Source organism: Myodes glareolus, chromosome 10, assembly GCF_982192425.1.
Source record: "Myodes glareolus chromosome 10, mMyoGla1.1, whole genome shotgun sequence".
In the NCBI taxonomy this organism is placed as follows: Eukaryota; Metazoa; Chordata; class Mammalia; order Rodentia; family Cricetidae; genus Myodes; species Myodes glareolus.
The window spans coordinates 33,948,932-33,973,655 of NC_142035.1; the positions used below are offsets into that span (position 1 = coordinate 33,948,932).

At 42.4% G+C, this 24,724-nt stretch overlaps 1 protein-coding gene across 1 annotated transcript in view; it reads right to left on the reverse strand.

Annotated features, from left to right (window-relative positions):
- Dtd1 (D-aminoacyl-tRNA deacylase 1) overlaps window positions 1-24,724 on the reverse strand; it is a 186,853-nt gene that overhangs the window by 138,016 nt on the left and 24,113 nt on the right. The window contains exon 3 of the mRNA XM_048455508.3: window positions 13,991-14,226. Coding sequence (XP_048311465.1) covers window positions 13,991-14,226 — 236 coding nt within the window. The remainder of the gene's footprint in view (window positions 1-13,990; window positions 14,227-24,724) is intronic.

Genomic DNA, 24,724 nt, shown 5'->3' on the forward strand with positions numbered 1-24,724 from the left:
GACTGCCTGAAGGAGGCCCAGCTGGAGCAGGAGGGAGAGGCTGTCACGGTAGTTAAGATGGCACACTCTGACATCTTGGACTGGAGTAGCTTCAGCAAGAAGTGGCGTCCTGTTTCATGCACGTCAGCAGAGAGCCTAGAACAACTTGCTAAGGGATCAGATGTGGCAAAAAAGGAGCCATGCAAAATTCTGACATTTTCAGACCATGAGTTTATTATTTAGCACAACTAAAAACTAAATGAAATAAGGAGCCAGCACAATAAGCAGACCACACAGCACAAAGTGAAGAAGACATGCAAAGACGAGAATTAAAGTGAAACCAGGAAATAAAGAACTAGATCAATTAAGAGCATTTTTCAGAAAAAATAATTAAAACGCTAAAAATAATCTGAGAAAGGTTCAACCACACTCTGCACATTAAAGCTACAATGAGTTTATCAACAAGTGGAGAGCAATCTAGAAATTAAAAATGCACTGTTGACAAAGCTATGACGAAAGAAGGGGTCTCACAGACTGGAACGGGCAGCACCTTCTGGCACATCTGTCAATCCCATCCTGGGTATTGACCCTCCGCAGAAAGTGGTATATGTACAAATTTACTTTTTGCATCACTTTGGAGGTAGTATTGTATTGGCGGTGTGTGTGTGTGTGTGTGTGTGTGTGTGTGTGTGTGTGTATACACGAATGCATGGCATGAAGGTCAAAGGACAATATGTAGGATTCAGTTCTCTCCTTCTACCATGTGGGTCTGAAGATCAAACTCAGATCACCAGAATTACAGAGAAAGCACTTGCTGAGCCATCTCACCGGTCCCACTACTGTTCTTAGGAGACAAGAACTACATTGGCCATAACACGGGATCCCACAGCAGCAGTGGCCATCTACACAAGACTTGCACAAGATCAAGCTAGTTCTAAGCTCTAGCAAGGAGGGAGAAGATCCTGAGGTCTCACCCCGCTGAAGAGTTTATGGCAGTTGATGGCTACTGGGGTCTGGAACATCACTTTCCCCTTTTTTTTTTTTTGTTTTTTTGTTTTGTTTGGTTTTTGTTGTTGTTGCTGTTTAGTTTTGTTTTGTTTTGTTATTTAAGACAGGGTTTTGTTGTGGGAGGTCCAGCAGGGTTTCTCTGTAGTTTTGGAACCTGTCCTAGAACTTGCTCTATAGAGCACTCACAGAGATTCTCCTGCCTCTGCCTCCCGAGTGCTGGGACTAAAGGCAAGCACTGCCACTGCTGGGCAAGAATCACTTTTCTTTAGGAGTCTGGCCACTCAAAGGTTGTGTGTGCCTAGTGGATGATCCCAGGCACAGCAGCAGCACTAAGAGGATTCAGTGGGTTAAAAAATAAATAAATCTAAGTCGTTATAAAACAGCGACATAAAACTGGGAGGAGGATGTGATGGGTCTGGTCCTGGGAGGAGTTGTTATGAGGGTGAGAATGAATATGATCAAGATATGTGGCATCAATGTATGACACCATCAAAGAATAAAGGTGAAAAAGACCCAAAAATTTAAAAATCCAATAATCCAACAACAGAAGCACCAATCAGTCGCAGTGTGCTCCTGCTGTAAGCACTGCCTGGTTGACACCAAAAAGATGCGAGAACATCGGGCTAAACTGGTGCGGGAAGACTCTCTAGAGCGATAAAAATAGCTTACTGCATGCTACCTTTTACATTAAAAGCCAAACACTCACATTAGTTTGCATCTGCACATGCAATAGATAAAAAGAAAAAGTAATATAATTAATTATGTGTAGAAAGCTAGGGTGTAGACGGAGACTGCTTTTTTGTTCCCAGCTGCCCAAACCCGAAATAATCACATAGAAACTGTATTAATTACAATACTGTTTGGTCAATACTTAAGCATATTTCTAGCTAGCACTTACATCTTAAATTAACTCATTCCTATTATTTTGTATTTTACCTCGAGGCTCGTGGTTTACCGGTAAAGTTTCGGCTGGTGACTTGCGTCTTTGTCCTTTCACCGCTACATGACATCTCTGTGACTCCGCCTACTCTCTCCTCCTCCATCTGCTTGGAATTCTTGCCTTGCCCCATTATGTGCTGCAATAGGCCCAAAGCAGCTCCTTTATTAACCAATTATTCACAGCATACAGAGGGGAATCCAACATCAATAGGGGAACAAGTTGGACAGGGATAAGGGGGCTAAACTCCATTGTAGGGCTGTGCATGTTTGAACTTCAGCATCAAACTACCTATTCTACCTATTAGAAGAACAAACAGGACTCAGATGTCCCAATTTCAAATCTTACTACAAATCAAAATGGTGTACTTCTGGCATAAGGACAGAACAATGAAATAAAGCTTGGAATTCAGAAATAAACCCCCCAAAACAAACAAACAAACAAACAAGAAAACCCTACATAGATGCTTAGAGCAAACCTGTCTTTTGTAGCAGATGGAGAACACTACAGACAGGTGCAGATGGTCAAAACATGGAGAATAGCTAGCAGAGGACCATCGGTGGGATCCTTCATCTGGCGAAGGACAGCGATACAGACGGAGACCCACATTGGAGCACCGGACTGAGCCCCCCAAGGTCCAAATGAGGAGCAGAAGGAGGAAGAACATGAAAAACGAAATCAGGACTGCGAGGGATGCTATCACCCACTGATACAAGGAAATGGATCTAATGAGAGTTTACCAAGGCCAGTTGGACTGGGAGTGAACGAGGACGTGATCTAACCAGATTCTCGGAATTTGGCAGGATTCTCTGAATGTGGCTGGCCCGAAGTCTTTCTGAAAAGCCATTGACTATGATACTGGGACCTGTTTCCTCTGCATATACTGGATTTTGGGGATCCAGTCTGTTTGGATACTCACCTTCCTGGACCTGGAGGGAGGGGGGAGGAACTTGAACTTCCCACAGGGCAGGAAACCCTGACTGCCCTAAGGGACGAAGAGGGAGGAGGAGAGGGAGTGGGGGGAGTGGGAGGGTGTTGGGAAGAGGGGCGGAAATGGAAACTTTTATAATTTAATAAAATTTACTTTCAAAAAAAAAAAACAAAACATGGAGAATAAGTGGCTGTGGGCGCCCACTCCCAGCTGACACATCTACAGTGCAGCCCTACACCTAAGACTCGGGAAAATCACAGAAGACACAACAGGAAAGATTGTAAGAACCAAAGCACCAGGGCGCCTGCCATGAGATAGCATCTTCTAAACACGGCAGGGGAGCTACAACCACGAAATCTCAAAAATATGACTGCCTAAACAAATCCCACTTAATGAGAACACCAGTTGACATGCCAGTGAAGGCATGGGAAATCACACAAGGTTCCTTAGATAAAGAACTACAAGCAATCAAGTGCCAAGAGAGGAAGAGAATCTGGTCCAGAGACTGGGCCTCTGTTCGGCTATCCAACCTAGAGCAGTCAGCCCTAAACACGTGTACATACAAGCAACACTAAACAGATTCAGTAGGTTGTGTGTGCATATTGAAATAGAAATAAAAACAGTTGGTTAATGTTTAACTCAGAGGATGGGTGAAAGGCTAAACAACATGAAGAACACATAAACTGGGTGGATTCCCATGGGACACAGCAAAAGGAAGAATGATAAAAAGGCACATGCACTATTCACTTCTTCAGGAAAACACAGATGTGAAGAACATAAAAAGTCAACAAATTCGTCAATAGTTCTGTCTTTCCAGACCCTGGATCCTTCTTATGACTCCTGAGTGAGTTAGTCTTTTTTCTCATCCCATCCCAAGTCCATGGAGTAAGTACTGAGACTATACAATGGTGAAGAGTTTCTTCCCACCTATGCCTCACTCATCTGTTAAAATATTGTCCCTTAAAGTGCTTTACTGCATGGTTCATTGTGTCAAACTGCAATTCCCACGATGAAATTTTCCCTTTCTTCCTTTTTTTCCCTTTTCGTCTTAAATGATATTTTGTTTTATTTGGGGGGGGGGGGTGGTTCAGGGGCATAGAGCAAATGCGAGGGGACAGAAGATGGGTGGAACCAGGATGCATGATGTGAAAGACACAAAGAATAAATACGAAAAGAAAGTTACAAAATAAAATAAGTACTGTCCTTATTTATTTAATCTGAGAGGCCACTACAGACTGTGAAGAAAGAGCTGGGCCTCCGATTCATGGTCAGGAGTGTGGAGGAAGCTCAGGGTATGAGATTTTAAAAAAGATGAAGGAAAATAAGGCCAGGAAGGAAGAGAAGCCAAGAGAGGCAGTGTGTTTGTCAGGTATCTTCTACTGTAACACAACACCTGAGACATTTGACTCACAAGGAGAAATGGCTTACTTTAGTTTCAGGGGTTTCCATCCGTGGTCCCTAAGCCCTACCACTATGAGCCTGTGACAAGACAAAGAATCATGGCAGAAAATAACAGCATATAACAGAACAAAGCTGCTTATCTCAGGGAAACAGGAAGAAATGGGGTGAGGGGTGGAGCAACAGTAGCACTTCCTGTTTTTTTCAGAGGGCCTGAGTTTGGTTCCCAGCACCTACATCCGGCAGCTCATAATTGACTGTGACCCCAGCTTCACACACTCAAATACCTCTCCTGGACTCCAAGGGTACACACACACACACACACATCATTCACGCACACACACACAAAGTAAAATAAAATATTTTTTTAAAAGAGAAAGAGGGAGGAGGGGCTTAAGTTCCAGTATCCCCCTCAAAGGCATGCCCCTCGGTGACCTCACTTCCTTCCACTGGGCCCCACCTCTTAAAGTTTCCACTATCTCCCATGATAGCCACAAGCTAGAAAAGAAATCTTTGGTATCTTTAGTAAATGGGCGGATGAATGAGATAGCCATCACCCTCATGAGCCTGTCCTCATTTCATCACACCAGACAAGGCCATGACAACAGGGGTACCAAATCTCCACCATGCCACCAACACTGGACTTGAGGCCACCACAGACACGTACTATAGGTAAGAAAAGGAACTTGTAAGATTAGGTTGTTCTTCACTATGCAAAATCAATTAAAGAAATCGTCAAAAGATAGGAATTAAGGATGAAAGTAGAAGCAGTTCCCCATTTGGGAAGAAGGCTAAAGTGTAATCATGAGATGATGTAAGCTAAGTCTAAAAACACATGCAGGAATAAATAAGAAAGCCAATCACCAAAGAGGAAAGGAAAAGATTTGAGTGACCGAAAACACTAACCAATTTAAAAAAAAGATCAGTCATACCTGTACCAAGCTTCCACACAGAAGCATGAGACCATCCCACAGTCAGTCAGCCTTGCCACTCACAAACAGTAAAGACCAGACCCATGCTGTAATTTCCTAAATTTATATTCAGAATAATGACTTCGGCTCACAGTACCTGCCAAAGCCAGCATCTGCTGAAAGTTCACTCATGCTGCTAAAATGATTTAAGTGGTAAGAAGGGTAGGAAATTAGATGAATCCATAGGCATTAACTACTAACCACAAAGCAAGAACTAGATGTGGTCTCCTGGCTCCCAAACCTTCTCCTTGCATTATGAAGCTGCAGGAGACCTAGACATAATGGATGCTCCATGCAGGGCACAGAGATGGCTGGCCAATCATATGCTGCCACCTCCTTTAGTGCCTGTCCACATTGCTCTAGCTCTTTGCCCATGACAGATAAGACCCTACAGCAAGTACCTAAGGAGCTCTTTACACTATAGTAACTTGTGCTTTGCCTGTGAGGCCTTCTTAGGTCCTGCTACACATGACTCAGCGCTGTAATTAGAAGCCTGGAAGGGTGGGCTCTTTCTTTTCAACCACTTCACATTGGTATAATATTTATTTCTCCACTACTATAAAACAATGTCTGTTTAGCACTCAACTTAGAGGGTGTTCCATGACCCTGCCAAATGAGCTTTCAACATTCATCCCAAGCTGGAACTCCCTGGGTGGCAACAGAAGCCACCACTGACTTTGCCCAGAGGCCATTCTGTCAATCTGGAGCAGTGGTTCTCAACCTTCCTAAAGCTACAACCCTTTAATACAGTTCCTCATGTTGTGGTGACCCCCAACCATAAAATTATTTCATTGCTACTTCATAACTGTAGCTCATTCTAAAACAGAGGGGTAAACTTGTCAAATTTGTACGCTGGGATTTTTCCTCTAAGCAGTCAGTCAACTGAAGATGACCCAGACGGTAAGAAAGCACGAGGGTGTGGGATGAGAGAGATGGCTCTAAACAATTTGACATTACTTCCTGCAGTGCAGGTCTGGCTTCCCTCCCTATCTCCCTCCCCAGTGAGCTGGGAAACTGCTGGGACCAACGGTATGTGGCAGAAGGAAAGCTGAACTGCTTTCCAGGCCTAGCATTTCTAGTTTCTGTCTTAGGGCACCTGATGCAACAGTGAGGGTCCATGTTGATGTCTGTGGTTCCTGTTACCTTCAAGGACCCTGCAAACACCCAAAGTCTGGGCCATAATCTGTGACCATGTTGGTGTCTGAAGAATATGCCCCCACATGGGCAATGCCAAGCTGGAAGGCCTGCATTGCCACCCAGGACTATGGCAATACCTGGGCCTGGAATGCTGCTGGGGGCCATGTCTGGGTCCATAGCCCTGCTCTATAACCAGGTTCTATGTTGAAAATGTCCATGGCTCCTGTCACCATGTGCAGAGGTCGATAGCCTGGACCAACACCTGAAGCCATGTTGGTCTTTAAGGGTCAAGCTGACCCTGGAGGCATAAAGATCTGGGTGGTCTGTGTTGCTACCTGGGGCCATTGTGTCACCTGGACCCAAACTGCAGCCAAAGGCCATGTCTGGGTCTGTGGTCCTACCACAGCCAGGGTCTGATTGATGCCCATAACTCCTCTTACCATCAAAGGACGAGTCCAGGGTCTGGACTGCTATCTAAGGACATGCTGGCGTTCAGGGACTGCACTGCCATTGGGGCCATGCTGATCTGGGTGACCTGTGATGCCAGCTAGGGCCACAATGACATCCAGGCCTGGGCTGTGGACAAGGACCATGTCTGGTTCCATGGTCCTTTCACAGCTGTAGTCCGTGTCGATGTCTGTGGTCCATGTTGCCACCAAAGGCCACATGGATATCCAGAATCTAGGCCACCACCTCTAGCCATGTTGGTGTCCAAGGTCTGTGCCACGGCTGGCCCCATACAGTCCTGAGTTGATGTAGGTGGGCCTTCTATGTGTGATTCTCATTGGTTAATAAAGGGACTGCCTTGGCCCTTTGATAGGACAGAAAATAAGGTAGGCAGAGTAAACAGAACACAATGCTGGGAAGAAGGGAAGTGAGGGAGACGCCATGGAGCCAGCCACCAGGTCAGACATGCTGAATCTTTTCCGGTAAGCCACCACCTCGTGGTGCTACACAGATTATTAGAAATGGGTTAATCAAGATGTGAGAGTTAGTCAGTAACTAACTCTATAGAGATAATGGGCCAGGCAGTGTTTTAAATGAATACAATTTGTGTATTGTTATTTTCAGGGCTAAGCTAGCCATGCGGGAGCCGTGTGGGATGAAAAGCAGGCCTGCCCGCAGTTCCTTACTACACTGAGTGACAAGCATTGCCACCCAGAGCCATGGAGGTGTACGAGCCTAAGCTACTGCCAAGAGCCATGCCTGGGTCCTTGGCCCTGCTACAGTCACAGTCTATGTTAAAGTCCATGGCTCCTGCTACCACTGAAGGCAGTAAGGATAGGGCTGCACAGAGTTGTCCCCCACCACTGGCTGAAGCATTCGGGAGAACTGGCCCTGCCCCTCACCAACAGCAGCACTTCAGAGACTGAGCCCTGCACCTCACCTGGGCAACGCACTAGAACTGTCTTCACTGACAGGGGTAGGGGTGAACTGACCTGAAAGCAGGAGAGGAGAACTAGCCCCACTGTCTGTCACAGGGTGGATATCAGGGAGAGATACCACCCCCAAATCGCTCACCACTTACTGCAGGCGGCAAGAGCTGGTTCCTGAGTCTTGAAAGAGTAGCCCCTCACTGGCTGCAGCACCGGGAAGAGCTGGCCCTACCACTCACCTGGGCAGTGCACTAGAGCTGACCCTGTTGACTCAAAGGCAGGTGAGCCAGCCCTGAAAACATGACATCAGGAGACTTGACACTCCCTCCCTTCTGGCCCCAGTGGTATGGATGTGAGTGAGCCAGACCAGAGAACATGAGAGCAGAAGAATTTGCCCCGCCCCTTGCTGCCAGTAGCATTGGGTGAGCTAGCTGAGGCAGTGCTAGAGAGTTCACCTGTGTGGTGACAAGGAGAGAAAGCGGGCTGGCTGACCAACCCGGCTACCACCACCCAGACCCAGAAGCAAGGCTATGAGTTGGCCCACCCAACATCCACCCTCTTTGATCTGCAGGAACATGTGAAGGGGCCAGTTCTACAGACCCAAAACTGCAGGGTCTCCATGACACAGGACAACAGGCTGTCCAAGAGTACAAGTGAGGGCCCATTATCAATAGTACAGCAAAAGCCAGATACCTCCAACCAGGCCAATGACTCACAGCAATGAACACTTAGGAGTAAAGATATACAACGTGTGTCTCACTGGGCCACACTACAGCTTCTATGCCAAGAATTTTTTGTTTGGTTGGTTGATTGGTTTTTAGTTGTTCTATAAAATTTTGTTGTTATTTGGGAGGTGGGGGTTGCAAGGGCAGAGAGCAGATGCGAGGGGATAATGAAATGAGTAGGATCAGGATGCATAACATGAAATCCACGAAGAATCAATAAAAAGTTTTTTTAAAAAGTCAAGACCATAGCCAGGCCTCCTTAACACCTATGCCTGCTCAAGGCATGAGCACCAGTCATTATAGGAGGCTCCCATGACAACGGTTTCTAAAGTGAGAATTTCCTTATACGTACTGATAAGTAAGAAAGAATCCAGAATCCAGATGTGGTGCACCACCTAGAACCCCGGAACTTGAGAAAGGGAAGCTGAGACAATAAGATAACAAGTTCTAGGCCAATCTGAGCTATGTAGCAAAACCATGTCTATAAATAAAAAAGTACTAATGATGAGTACATTTACCACACTGCCTACATCAAAGCAGAGGTGAGTTTCTTAGGCAATGAGGGCAGTACAGCAAGAATAAAACAACCATCTGCAGAGGAAGGAGAAAGCTCTCAGGTCTGGCAGAAGCTCCACTGTACTTTATGAAAATGATAAAGAAGCAACTCCTGCTGGCCAGTGCAATCACAAGTCCTCAGCAGTTTGGAGAGGTGGGTTATCTAGTTTTGTTTTGTTTTTTTGTTTTTTGTTTTTTGTTTTTTTTGTTTTTTTTTTTTTTTCGTTGGTTGGTTAGTTGATGGTTGGCTGGGTTTTTGGTTTTGGTTTTGGTTTTGTTTTCCAGTTTTTAGTTTTTGGTTTTGGGGGGTATTTTTTAGTTTTTCAAGACAGGTTTCTCTGTGTAGCCATGGCTGTCCTGCAACTTGCTCTGTAGACCAGGCTGGGCCTGAATTCACGGAGATTTGCCTTCCTCTGCTTTCCAAGTGCTGGGATTACAGGTGTACACTACCACCCACCCATGGCAGCAGTTCGCTTCTTCTCCCATTTTCCCCACAAGCACTGGGAGTTTCAGCAGCTCTGCAGAACATGAAGCTTTCGGAACATGTACTACGGCAAGGGTGTGCCCCACTCACTCAGTGTCTCTCTTCCACATAGGCTGTAAGTTGCTTTAGAAAAGGAGAGTCTCTTGCCTCCTGTGCTCTGTCCCTAGCTCAGGACCAGGCTTGCTTGACAATATCTCACTGATAGAGAAATCACAACAGCTACCTAAGTGGAAATAGTACAATATCTAGCAGCAGAAAGAAGACTTAAAATCTTGGGTAAACATCACCTCTCAGTTAAAAGACCAACCAGGTTTTCTCTTACAAAACCTTCATGAGGTTCTAACCCTTCACTGAATTCCCTGAACATATTCACTGAATTCTACACATAGGGCAGAAAAGTCCCCATAGACCTGATGAAGGCATAAGGATTGGAGAGAAGGTCAGGGAGGCCAGGTGTTCATTCACAGTGAACTGATCATATCAGTGACATCAGCCTCTAGGGATGGATGCTGACTTGGTCCCAGGCTCTGTCTTTCACTGAGTAGCTTCCCATAGGTTCTCTGATATAACTTAGCTTCTTCCTCTGTAAAATGATGGCAATGTCTTGTCCACCTAATAGGGTTCTGTTAATCCCAAAGATGGAGGAACACCATCCAAATCATCACGGCCAAATTAGTTAAAGCAAGCAATTAATTAAAGCTAGTTTTTTTAAACTCAAGAACATGGACTGCCTCCCCCTAAAAGCAGGGCTCAAGAGGTGAGCTGTGGATGTGCGGAAGACAAAGTTTTTACAGCTCAGGGGCAGGGGGCTTCCAAATGGCAGATCTGGGAGGCAAATAGGCACGGTTACAAGGGCAGAACATCATAACAATGATGACTTCCTGAAACAAAAACATGGCTGTAAGGTGGGCATAACAAGGTAGACATAATATCCCTTTTGAAACAAAGGTAGGGTTGCAAGATAGTTAAAAAAAAAACAACTGTTTGAAACAAAGACATGACCGCCATTCCTGGAACAGGCAGTGCAGAACCATGTGTAGTTAAGGTTAGAGCTGAGGAGTAGCCCAATCCTTGGGAAACAGGTTCAATCATAAACAGGGATGAACCCAGTTTGTCTTTAATATAAGATGGCTCTTAAAGCCTAAAATGGAGACAGACTGGTTCTTCATTTGTTGTGAAAATGCAAGTGAATAAACAATGGGAAGTGTTTACTTTACATAGGGCCTAGAAGATCCAAAGCTCCTAATAAGAGATGCAGTTTGGCATGCTATGTACTTACAATAGTAAAGTAGGGGTAACATAACTAGCTTGCCCAGGGGGGCAACCATCCTATGTAGATGCAGAGGGAGAGCTCAGGTTAGAGCACCATCACAAACAATGGGAAGTGAAACAATAGACTTCACTGCCTAACATGAACCACTGCTGGTCTGAGTGGGAAGGGCTATTGACTGTCAAGAAAATGTATGTAATCCAATGGACACTCACTGGGAATGTGAAAGACCAAGTTAGAAATGTAAAATAAATGCTCAGCTGTGAAAGGAGAAGGAAGTGGAGAAAAAAATTTAACAGTAGTTAAACTACTTTCCATTTTAAAGTTGCTGAAGTGGCCCTGAAAAAAATGCTAAAATAAAGAAAATGTATTCAGTAGTTGATTTGCCTTCCTACATCTCTTCAGCTCAAAGGCTTCCCATGAAGCTGGAAGACAAATTCTCAAAAATAATCAAAGGCGGCAGGCATGGGAAACACGCTGCACTCTTCTCATCGCAGGCTGGAGAAGAACTAAGGCCAGAAGAGAGAGAAGCTCTGATAACAAAACCATAGCCCTTCTGGAAGTCCAAAAGTTGCAAAGATTTTGGTTAAAACTCTGCACTTTTTGATTAAAAAATCATGTCATGTTTCATAAAAGTAATTAGACTGATCATATCTCATGTGTTTAAATTATGACCCATTATAAAATGACACTGTTTACAGCACACCACTTCAGGCCCTTCATATAATGTCCTGGATAAAAATTCATACCACTTCAAAACTGAAAGCATCTAATAATACATGAAGCACTCCTCTCTAAGGACTTGGATGAACGCTGTTTTGCATTCAGTCAAGCATTTCATAAGCAGTGTCAATTCTCCCCCGTTGAAAGCGCCCCTGAAATATCTCAGAGATTTCTCGGAAGTGCGATGACTGCAGGAACAGCAAGCAGCAGGGAAGACAATGCTCAGGGTTCCCAGTCCTCGGCTCTGCAAAGCAGTCATTCCTCAGAGGACCTGACTTATCGCTCACTCCATGAAGAAGCAAGTTCATAGCAAAGCTAGGTCGGAGAACCCCAGAGATGTAGCCACGAGCTGCCTCAGGAATGGAGTTTAAAGGAGGCCATTTCCAGAAGAGGCAGAACTTTTCTGCTCCATCAGAACCCAGAAAGGCTGGGATTTGATTTAAAGCACAAAAATGCTGTGTATGTTTCTTCATGACAAATGGACACATTTTACAAGGACGAGAATTAAAAGACACACACCCACATACATGCAACAATAATAAAGAAATAAAGGTTTGAAGCTGCAGGCTTCCACAGTTAGGAGAAAATGGTCAACTTCTTCTTCACCCTCCTGATCTGACACAAAGGCCTTAAACAAAAGCCTTAAACACAAAAGCTTAAACAAAGGCTTTGTAGCTTTTTGTCTCCCAGCAGCAGCCCCTACTGATGGAGTGGGGGATCAGGACTACTTGAAGGGACACCAGCTGGAGCATGTGGCTCTGGCAGGGCTTGCCCTACTCCCCATTCCCTCTCCCTGGCTAAAAACCATTAGATTACATTCCTAAAGCTAGCCACCAAGGTCTATTCCCTTATTTGGCCACTTCCAGCCTCCTTCCTGAGGCTGACTACCAAAGTCCAGCAATCAGAACCCCCTTTGACTGAACTAATTAACATGCCCAAATAAAATTAAACACCTCATCCTGACATGGGGAAACCACCATGTGCCTATAGTCCATGTCTGTCTCCCCTCTATCCAGAGGCAGTCCTTTGTCCCTCCAGGGTCAATGTCCCTGCCACCTTCCCCTTGGTCCCTTCCCCTTCTTATTTATCCCCCTCTCCTTCACCACAGAATCCTAGCCCATTCTAACAGACCTCCCCTTTTCCTCCTCTTAAAAACCACACCTGCAAGGCCATTTGCTGCTGTTTTTCTCCCTGAGTCAGAAAGCCCACTGTAACTTTTCTTCCCAGTTTAATAAAGGATCTCTCAGTGAAAACGTGTTTGGATGCAGTCTGTGCCTAGTCTGGAAGGGAGTCCCCGCTGTGTGAGCATTCCCCTTCACCCAGCACACAATAATTCTAGGCCAATCAACCATCCCAGCGTTCTTCAAACTGACCAACCCTAAATTAGTGAAGAAAAACTCTTCAAAGGCTTTAAAGAGTCCCCACCAGAGATTTTCAGATTCCTGATTCCCCCTCTGCTTTGCAGAATCTTTTTCTCTGTAGGTCTGTTATGTGTGTGTTTTCTCACCCCCATGGTTTGCTTCAACTGCTGATTTTGTCTGCAGTGCTCAAGATTTCTCTGCTAACACCTGTTGTGCTTCAGATTTTTCCTGCTTTTTAATTCTTTAACAGAGAAAGTGAACCAATCAAGACCTCTAAGCTGTATCCCGACCATGTTCACCTTCTCCATGTGGGTGCTGAGATTTAAACTTGGGTCCTCTTGCACTCTGACCCACTAAACTATCTCTCCAGCCTCTGAAGTCTACTATTCTTTTTTTTTTAAAAAAAGGACTTTTTATATACATGTGCACAAACACACTTTTTATACACGTGTGTGCGCACACACACATAAAACATACATATGTGTTCCCTTGAGGACACACTGGCTGACTGACACTCAGCACCTGATACTGCTAATCTACTATGCGCTTGGACCAGTGTTTCCCACTCTTGTCCTCAATACATACATAGAATATGTTTTATAGGTAGGTAAATAGATAGATAGATAGATAGATAGATAGATAGATAGATAGATAGATAGATATAGAATCTCAGAACTTTTTGTACTGATTACCTGCCTAATGCCATAATATTCTATATATATATTAAACCAAATCAAAATAAGTCTACAGGACTAGAGAGATGGCTCAGGGCTTAAGAGCTTTTGCTGCTCTTGTACAGAGCTGGGGTTCAGTTCCCAGCATCCCTGTCAGGAACTCACAACTGTGTGCAACTCCTGCTTCAGAGGATCTAATGCACTTCTGACCTGTGTGCACTCCTTCACTCACAAGCACATACCTACACAGACACACACATATAATTTCAAAATAAACCTTGAAAACATTTTTATAATTAATTGTATTTGTATCTTTTTATTTGGGGAGGGGATGTTGTTTTGATGCTGGGGAACTGAACCCAAGACCTTGTTTACTCTGGCATCTTTGTTTTTCAGCGTGAGCCCAGGCCCCACAGTCCGTTAGGGGTCCCACCACGGAACCGCCTGAGCTTGCCACCTACCTCTGACGAGCTCTGGCCTGTAGCTCTTGCGCAGCTGTTCCAGGAAGCTGTTGTAGAAGCTCTCCGCCTGCTCCGTGGGCATCGCCAGGTGGAAGTCGGGCTTGTTCCCCTTGAGGACACACTGGAGGGTGAACTGGCTGACACACAGCACCTCGTACTGTTTATCCATCACGCTCTTGGACCAGTGTTTCCCACTCTCGTCCTCAAACACACGCAGATTTAAAATCTTTCGAACCCTATGAGGAAAGAGAGCAATGAGAGCTACCTGAAGAATCACAAGGCCACCAACAAACTCCATACTTCCAAAGAAAGATGCTCGGATGACTCCATCACTCACAAAAGCTGTGATACAGGCGCATCAATGAGCCATGCCTCATTTCCTCACCGCCATTCTGGGTAACAGCAGTCCAGCCTGAAAGGTGTGCTCTCTAACTCTTTCTGACAGGCCCTCTAATTTATAGCAGTCATCAGTGGATTTAAGATTATAGTCACCAAAACTACAAGAAAGCAGTGGAAACTGCAAGGGATGCACTGCTCCTCACACACACTGGACCTTCAGGCTCAGAAGTCAAGGCGGAGTGTGTGGTCCAAGAGAGCTATCGGGAAAGGAGACGCACGCACAGGCGCGCGCGCGAGCACACACACACACACACACACACACACACACGGGACACAGAAACTACAGACAACAGCTCCCCTCCACCCGTCCCTGACACAGCACACACACACACACGCACATGCACACGCACACACACCATAATCACATGGGACACAGAAACTGCAGACTACAGCTCCCCTCCACCCGTCCCTGACACAGCACTAGGTGGAGCCTGCTATAGCCAGGGGGATCTGATAATTTCACCTTCTAGTTCAACGTAGCTATGCCAGCATTCACTCCATACACATTTTTTTATTTCTTACTTTCTAGTATTTGATCTCACTCTTGCATTTATGGTTCATGAAGGTTTTGTTTGTCTCTATGCATTTTTCAGTTAAGTTTTAGGATTGTTTTGTGTGATTCTTTGCCCAGTTGACTGTATGCACTGTTTTCTATACTCTTCACCCTTATCTCAAATACTTTCCCTCTTATTGCTACATCTTCCCTTTCTCATTCTTATTCCTCTTTTCCTTAACTGCAGCCTTCCACAGAGCTGACCATCTCCGGAATCTGTGGGCTCCAGCAGCACTCCAACCATCCCCAGCCACTTACTCACCTTTTCTTTTTCATTTCAATCCAATATTCAAGCCTACCCTCACCCACTCTACTTCCCTCTCAATCCTACTCTTACTAAAACCCCAGTGTGCTCCATACTGTCCTAGAATGTTCATCCTCCAACTGTGGCTGAAGTCAAAAGGACTACCACGATTAACTGGCTAGCACAACAGTTGCACAGTGGTAATATCCAACTGGCTGTTCTCACAGTTACCATTCCACTGGTGGAACAATACAGAGTTTTGACCAGGCACCCTGAACTCCTGGACTGCGGAACTTCTTTCTAGATTACACTCAAATCTGCCACATCCAAACATGTCCCACTTGAGCACTACAAATATTTCAACTAAAATAAAAAAGCTGTTTAAAAAAAAACAAAGAAATAACACCAGATGCATAAATCTCAGTACAATAACAAGATACATAAAAAGCCAAGATAACAAAGTTCTCAAAAAAATTACTAATTCTGCAATAATGCTATCTAGTGAGTAAGTAAGTAAGATGAAATTACAGATAGCAAACTCAAAATAATGATTATGAGTATGTTCAAAGACACATACAGCTAAACAAGGCACAAAAGAGGAATTCAGCAAAGAGATAGAAATACTGAAGAAAAGTCAATCTGAAAATCTGGAGATAAAAAAACTCTGTGGGAAGTCTCAGCAATACAATGGCCCATGGAGAGAACAGAAAATTCCAGTTTGAAGATAAGACAGGGGAAACTACAACAATCCAACAAAGATAAAATAATACCAAGATACCAATATGTGACTTCAATACCCAACTCTCACTAAATTACAATCCATCCAAACAACAACTATATATGGTAGATAGATAGATAGATAGATAGATATAGAGTTTATAATGCTGTAATATATATTAGATATATAAAACATATATGCACATATATGTGAAATAAATAGTATAGATCAAATGGATTTAACAGACATCTACAGAATATGCCATCCAAGCACTGCAAAATACACATTTTTTTTCTTTGCAGTACATGGAATTTTCTCTAAAACATCATATATTAGAACACAAAGCAAGACTCAAGAATACAATGAAAATCTGAACTTTTCAATATCTCTGCATTTTGTCTGATCACAATGAAGTCTACAAGAGAAGCCAGAACACAGACACATGGAGATTAAACAACACAGTACTGATCAATGAATGTGTCCTTGAAGAAATCAAGAAGAAAATAAAAAAAATTCCTAGAACCAAATAATAATGAAAATAGGCCAGGTAGTGATGGCACAGGCCATTAATCCGAGTGCTAGGAGCCAGAGGCAGGAGGATCTCTGTGAGTTCAAGGCCAGTCTTGTCTACAAAGTGAGTTCTGTGACAGAGAAACCCTGTTTTGAAAAGCCAAAAAAAAAAAAAAGGAAGGAAAGAAGGAAGGAAGGAAGGAAGGAAAGAAGGGAGGGAGGGAGGAAGGGAGGAAGAGAGAAAATAGAATACACCAAAATCTATGGGCTACAATGAAAGCAGTCCTAACAGGGATGTTTACTCTTCTAGGAACCTACATACAAAATTGAGAGAAAGCAAATGAATAACTTAATGATATACAAAGCTTTGGAAAAAAAAAGAGAACAAACCAAAGTTTAAATCAGTAGGTGGGAAAAACCATTAATTTCAGAACAGAAATTATAAAATGGAAACAAGAAAATAATAGAGAGAATCAATAGAATTTAAAAGTTGGTTCTTCCAAAAAATAAGAAAGATAGATAAACTCTTATCCAAACTAGACAAAAGAAAGAGAAGACCCAAATTAATAATATTAGAGATAAAAAGAGGCACCACTACAATAGATACCAATGAAATTGAGAAAGTTATTATGTCTTATTGAAAAAACATACATTACAATAAATTTGAAAATATAAACAAAAAAATGAATTAGGCCTGGAAATTAAACCAAGATGAGATAAACAATATAAACAGGTCTATAAGTAGTGAAGTCAAAACAGAAATTTTTAAATCCTGTAACTAAAAAACATCCACAGCCAGACAGATTCACTGGTGAATTTTATCAGACTTCAAAGAACTAACACCTATGTTGTATTATAATGTTATTATATATATATTAGATAGATAGATAAAAGGTAGGTAATATAAAAATACAGAATAAAATGTAGTATATAAATAGAAAAGGAAGGAATATCACTGTTGTGATTTGAAAGACAAATGTCCCTCATAGGTTCCTATATATAAAAACTTGATCTGTAGTTGGGTGTTCTTAGAGCAGTTAAGAAACCATAAAGAGGTGGAACCTTGCTCAACATATGTCATTGGAGGAGGGAGGATTTGAGGGTTTGGAGCCTTTCCTCACTTCTTGTTAGTTCTCTCTGCTGCCTGTGTCAATGAAGCTTTGACCAGTCAAGCTTCCTTCTTCTAACAAGATGTCTAGCCTTGCCTGCTGCCATGCCTATCCCAACAATATGACTGTGAGCCAAAAAACCCTTTCTTCCTTATCTTGCTCTTGGTCCTGATATTTTATCACAGTCACAGGGAACTAATTAATATAATCACTAAACTCTTTCTATGAAGCTAGTATTACCTTGATTCCAAAATCAAATAAAGATGAACATAAAAAGAATATTACGAACCAATATCCCTGGTAAACACAGATTCAAAAATTCTCAACAAAATATTTACAAACAAATTTAAGAACACATCAAAAAAGGTTATTCACTATGATCAAGCTGGTTTTATTTGAGATATGTAGGAATTGTTCAACATATGTAAATCAATAAATATTATACATTACATAAATGGTCTCAAGAACAAAGATCACATAGTCATCTTGATAGATTAGAAAAGTTTTTAACCAGACACCAAAGAAGCAGGATGTGACCTGCCCCACTGAAAAAGATACTGAGCCATCTGGCTACCATATATAAGAATAATGGGCTAATATATGTTATAAGAGCTATTACGAAGCCTGTGCTAATGGGTCAATCAGTTTATAACTTATGTAGACCTCTGTGTGATTTTCTTTGGGACCTTACTGGCTATGGGAACTGGGCAGGACATAAACCCCAACAAGCAGGCCCTCATGTTACAGAATGGCACCCACATGGACAACTGCATTCACATAAAACCTGAGAGAGCTTGGGAAGTAATTCTAGACAGAAAAAAATAGAGTAAAGCATGGCTTCTTGGTAGCAGCAATTTCTCTGATCTGCTTTGCTTGCTAGAGAGGCTATCTGACTCAGCTTTAGCTGCAAAACCCTGCAGCTCTTTAAGAGGTCCTGACACAAAACACTTAGATAGTGTTGTTTTTTTAGCTGACCACATGTTTTTCAGTTTTGAGCCATAGCAGGAAAAAAGCTGCACAGTTTTAAAATGCTGGCTTTTGATTCCTGGCCAGCAAGGGGCACTGATCCTGTAGCATAAGATCCATCAGAAGGGTGAGTTTGCTCCTGACCCATAGCAGAAGCCTGGCAAGGAGGAGTTCAGACATTCCCCGTCCCCCTTGACTCCCTGGTCACTCTGCAGGGGTGGCTCCACCCTGCAAAGCTCTCCCACCTCCTATCCCAGCTTTAACTCAGGTACCCCTTCCTCTATTCCTCCCTTCCCCCTGGGGCCATAAAATTCTCCAGCTCATCTGCCTTGCTCCCTGGGACTGGGCTGTAAGTGCAACCCAGCAGGAGGGAGTTCCTGTGTTTCAATAGCCTGCCTGAGGAAAGGTAGGCCTTCTGTCAGTGAGGTCCCTGCCCAACAAGGGAACCTGACCCAGTATCAGAAGATCCAATAGAGAGCATTTGAAGGAAGAGATTGGCAGACGCCAAGGCAAGAACTCCTCCAACAATCTGAAAAACAACATGAAAACACCAGATTCCAGCGACCCTACAATACAAGGACTTGAACACCTCAAGCCAGAAGAAGTGGAAAAAGGTGCTATTATGAAAGCAATAGAGTCCCTTAAACAGGATATGAATAACTCCCTTAAAGAATTGGATGAGAAGTATAACAAAAAGAAGTATAAAAAAATTGAAGAAATGAGTAAAGAAATGGATGAGAAGTATAACAAAAAGTTTGAAGAAATGAGTAAATCTATAAACGATACCCTGGGAAGCGAAGAAAAAACAATCAAACAGGTAATGGAAACAGTTCAAGAACTGAAAACTGAAATGGAGACAATGAAGAAAACACAAACCGAGGGCTGGCTATATATGGAAAAGCTAGGTAAACGAACAGAGACTACAGAAGCAAGCATAACCAATAATAGAATACAAGAGATACAAGAACAAATCTCAGATTCTGAAGACACCATAGAGAAAAGAAACGCTCTGATAAAAGAAAACGGCAAATCCAACAAATTTTCATCACAAAACATTCAGGAAATATGGGACACAATAAAAAAACCAAATCTAAGAATAATAGGAATTGAAGAAGGAGAAGAATTGCAGATCAAAGGTCCAGAAAATATATTCAACAAAATTATAGAAGAAAACTTTCCCAACCTAAAGAACAATATTCCTATTAAGGTTCAAGAAGCACACAGAACACCGAATAGACTGGATCAAAAAAAAACATCCCCTCGCCATATAATAATCAAAACACACAACAAACAGATTAAAGAAAGAAGATTAAGAGCTGCAAAGGAAAAAAATCAAGTAACTTGTAAACGTAAACCTATCAGACTTACACCGGACTTCTCTATGGAAACCATGAAAGCCAGAAGGTCCTGGATAGAGGTACTGCAGAAACTAAGAGACCATGGATGCAAGTCCAGGCTACTATACCCAGCCAAGCTATCATTCACTATCAATGGGGAAATCAAAATATTCCAGGATAAAAACAAATTTAAACAATTTGCAGCAACAAATCCAGCCTTACAGAAAGTACTAGAAGGAAAATCGCAACTCAAGGAATCCAACATTGCCAACACTGCCTACAATAACTCAGACATCTAGCGACCCTTCACAAGCACAACTCAAAGAAGGGAAACACACAAACTCTACTACACAAAAAAAAAAAACCAGAGTCAACAACCACTGGTCATTAATATCACTTAATATTAATGAACTCAATTCACCTATAAAAAGGCACAGACTTAGAGATTGGATATGAAAACAGGATCCAACATTCTGCTGTTTACAAGAAACACACCTCAACCACAAAGACAGACATCTACTCAGAGTAATGGGTTGGGAAAAGGTTTTTCAAGCAAACAGACCTAAGAAACAAGCAGGTGTGGCCATTCTAATTTCTAAATAAAATTGACTTCAAACTAAAATCAATCAGAAGAGATGGAGACGGACATTTTATACTCATAACAGGAAGAATTCATCAGGAGGAAGTCTCAATCTTGAATATCTATGCCCCTAATATAAAAGCACCCACTTATGTAAAAGAAAAACTTTTAGAACTCAAGGCAGTCATCAAACCACACACACCTCTCTCACCAATGGACAGGTCAATCAGACAGAAACCCAACAGAGTAATAAGAGAACTAATAGAGGTAATGAATCAAATGGACTTAACAGACATCTATAGAACATTCCACCCAAATAGGAAAGAATATACCTTCTTCTCTGCAGCTCATGGAACCTTCTCGAAAATGGACCACATACTCGGTAACAAAGCAAACTTCCACAGATATTTAAAAAATATTAGTAACCACCTGTGTCTTGTCGGATCACCATGGAATAAAGTTAGAATTCAACGACAATTCTAACCCCAGAAAGCCTACAGACTCATGGAAGCTGAACAGTCAACTACTGAATCACCCCTGGGTCAAGGAAGAAATAAAGAAAGAAATTAAAGTCTTCCTTGAATTTAATAAAAATAAAGACACAACATACTCAAACCTATGGAACACAATGAAAGCAGTGCTAAGAGGAAAGTTCATAGCACTGAGTGCCCAATTAAAGAAAACAGAGAAAGCACACATTGGGGACTTAACAGCACACCTGAAAGCTCTGGAAAAAAAAAAAAAAGCAGACTCACCCGGAGGAGTAGAAGACTGGAAATAATCAAATTGAGGGCTGAAATCAACAAAATAGAAACACAGAAAACAATCCAAAGAATCAATAAAACAAAGAGTTGGTTCTTGGAGAAAATAAACAAGATTGATAAGTCCCTAGCCAAACTAATCAAACAGCAGAGAGAGAACACGCAAATTAATAAGATCAGAAATGAAAAGGAGAACATAACCACAGACACAGAGGAAATTCAGAGAATCATTAGATCTTACTATGAAAGCTTATATGCAACAAAGTTGGAAAATGTACAAGAAATGGACTTGTTTTTAGATAAGTATCATTTACCAAAGTTAAATCAAGACCACGTGAAAAATCTAAATAGACCTGTTAGTCGCGAAGAATTAGAAGCTGTTATCAAAAACCTCCCTACCAAAAAGAGCCCAGGACCAGATGGTTTCACTGCAGAATTCTACCAGAACTTCCAAGAAGAGCTAATACCTACACTTATTAATGTATTTCACAATATAGAAACAGAAGAGTCATTGCCAAATTCTTTTTATGAAGCTACAGTTACCCTGGTACCAAAACCACATAAAGACACAACCAAGAAAGAGAATTACAGGCCAATCTCACTCATGAACATCGACACAAAAATTCTCAACAAAATACTGGCAAACTGAATCCAAGAAAACATTAGAAAATTATCCATTATGATCAAGTAGGCTTCATCCCAGAGATGCAGGACTGGTTCAACATACGCAAATCTATCAATGTAATCCATCATATAAATAAACTGAAAGAAAAAAATCATATGATCATTTCATTAGATGCTGAAAAAGCATTTGACAAAATTCAACACCCCTTTATGAAAAAGGTGTTGAAGAGATTGGGGATACAAGGATCATATCTAAATATAATAAAAGCTATTTACAGCAAGTCGACAGCTAACATCAAACTGAATGGAGAGAAACTCAAAGCCATTCCACTAAAATCAGGAACACGACAAGGCTGTCCACTCTTCCCATACCTCTTCAATATAGTGCTTGAAGTTCTAGCAATAGCAATAAGACAACATAAGGGGATCAAGGGGATTCGAATCGTAAAGGAAGAGCTAAACTCTCGTTGCTTGCAGATGATATGATAGTGTACATAAGCGATCCCAAAAACTCTACCAAAGAACTCCTACAGCTGATAAATACCTTTAGTACGGTGGAAGGGTACAAGATCAACTCCAAAAAATCAGTTGCCCTACTATACACAAAGGATAAAGAAGCAGGGAGGGAAATCAGAGAAACTTCACCTTTCACGATAGCCACAAATAGCATAAAATACCTTGGGGTAACTCTAACCAAGGAAGTGAAAGACCTATTTGACAAGAACTTTAAGTCTTTGAAGAAAGAAATTGAAGAGGATATCAGAAAATGGAAAGATCTCCCCTGCTCTTGGATTGGGAGGATCAACATAGTAAAAATGGCAATTTTACCAAAAGCAATCTATAGATTCAATGCAATCCCCATCAAAATCCTTCACAGACCTTGAGAGAACAATAATCAACTTTATATGGAAAAACAAAAAACCCAGGATAGCCAAAACAATCTTATATAATAAAGGAACTTCTGGAGGTATAACCATCCCTGACTTCAAACTCTATTACAGAGCTACAGTATTGAAAACAGCTTGGTATTGGCATAAGAACAGAAAAGTCGACCTATGGAATCGAATAGAAGACCCAGATATTAACCCACAAACCTATGAATACCTGATTTTCGATAAGGGAGCTAAAGGTATACAATGGAAGAAGGATAGCATTTTTAACAAATGGTGCTGGCATAACTGGATGTCAACCTGTAGAAGAATGAAAGTAGATCCATATCTATCACCATGCACAAAACTCAAGTCCAAATGGATTAAAGACATCAACATTAATATGACCGCTCTGAACCTGATAGAAGAGAAAGTGGGAAGTATAGACTACAAGACATAGGCACAGGAGACCACTTCCTAGGTAGAACCCCAGTAGGACAGACAATAAGAGAATCGATGAATAAATGGGACCTCCTGAAACTGAGAAGCTTCTATAAAGCAAAGGACACTGTCAGTAAGACAAAAAGGCTACCTACCGACTGGGAGAAGAGCTTCACCAACCCCTCATCAGACAAAGGTCTGATCTCCAAAATATACAAAGAACTCAAGAAACTAGACACTAAAACTCTAATTAACCCAATTAAAAAATGGGGTACTGATCTGAACAGAGAATTCTCAACAGAAGAACTTCGAATGGCCAAAAGACTCCTACAGTCATGCTCAACCTCCTTAGCGATCAGGGAAATGTAAATCAAAACAACTTTGAGATACCATTTTACACCGGTCAGATTAGCTAAACTCAAAAGCACTAATAATAGTCTATGCTGGAGAGGATGTGGAGAGAGGGGAACACTCATCCATTGTTGGTGGGAATGCAAACTTGTGCAGCCACTGTGGAAATCAGTGTGGCAGTTTCTCAGGAAACTGGGAGTCAACCTCCCTCAGGACCCAGCAATTCCACTCTTGGGAATATACCCAAGAGATGCCCTATCATACCACAAAAGCATTTGTTCAACTATGTTCATAGCAGCACTATTTGTAATAGCCAGAACCTGGAAACAACCTAGGTGCCCCTCAATAGAAAAATGGTTAAAGAAGGTGTGGAACATATATACATTAGAGTTTTACTCAGCAGTAAAAAACAATGACATCTTGAATTTTGCATGCAAATGGTTGGAAATAGAAAACGCTTTACTGAGTGAGGTAACCCAGACACAAAAAGAGGAATATGGTATGTACTCACTCATAAGTGGATTCTAGCCATAATTAAAGGTCTTTGAGCCTATAATTTGTGATCCTAGAGAAGCTAAATAAGAAGGTGAACCTAAAGAAAATCATATAGTTATCCTCCTGGATACTGGAAGTAGACAAGATTGCCAGGCAACCTTTGGTGCACGGGGGGGGAGGGGAGATGGTTAGAGAGAAGGGAGTAGGAGAGGACTGGGGAAAGCTTGGGGGAATGGGATGGGGAGGAGGGAGGAAGGATGGATATGGGAGCAGGTAAGTATATATTTCAACTAAGGGAGCCATTTTAGGGTTTGCAAGAGACTTGATTCTAGAGGGGTTCCCAAGTCCAAGGAGAGTTCCCTAGGTTGTTCCCTGGACAGCAGAGGAGAGGGTGCCTGAACTGGCCTTGGCCCATAACCATACTGACGAATATTTTGCATATCACCATAGAACCCTCATCTGGCGATGGATGGAGATAGAGACAGAGACCCACATTGGAACACTGGACTTAACTCCCTAGGTCCAAATGAGAAGCAGAGGGAGGGAGAACGTGAGCAAGGAAGTCAGGTTCAGAGGGAACCGTCACCCGATAATGGATGGAGATTGAGACAGATACCCACATTGGAGCACTGGACTGAGTCCCCAAGGTCCAAATGAGAAGCAGAAGGAGAGAGAGAGAACATGAACAAGGAAGTCAGGATCAGAGGGAACCTTCATCCAATGATGGATGGAGATTGAGACAGAGACCCACATAAGAGCACTGGACTGAGCCCCCAA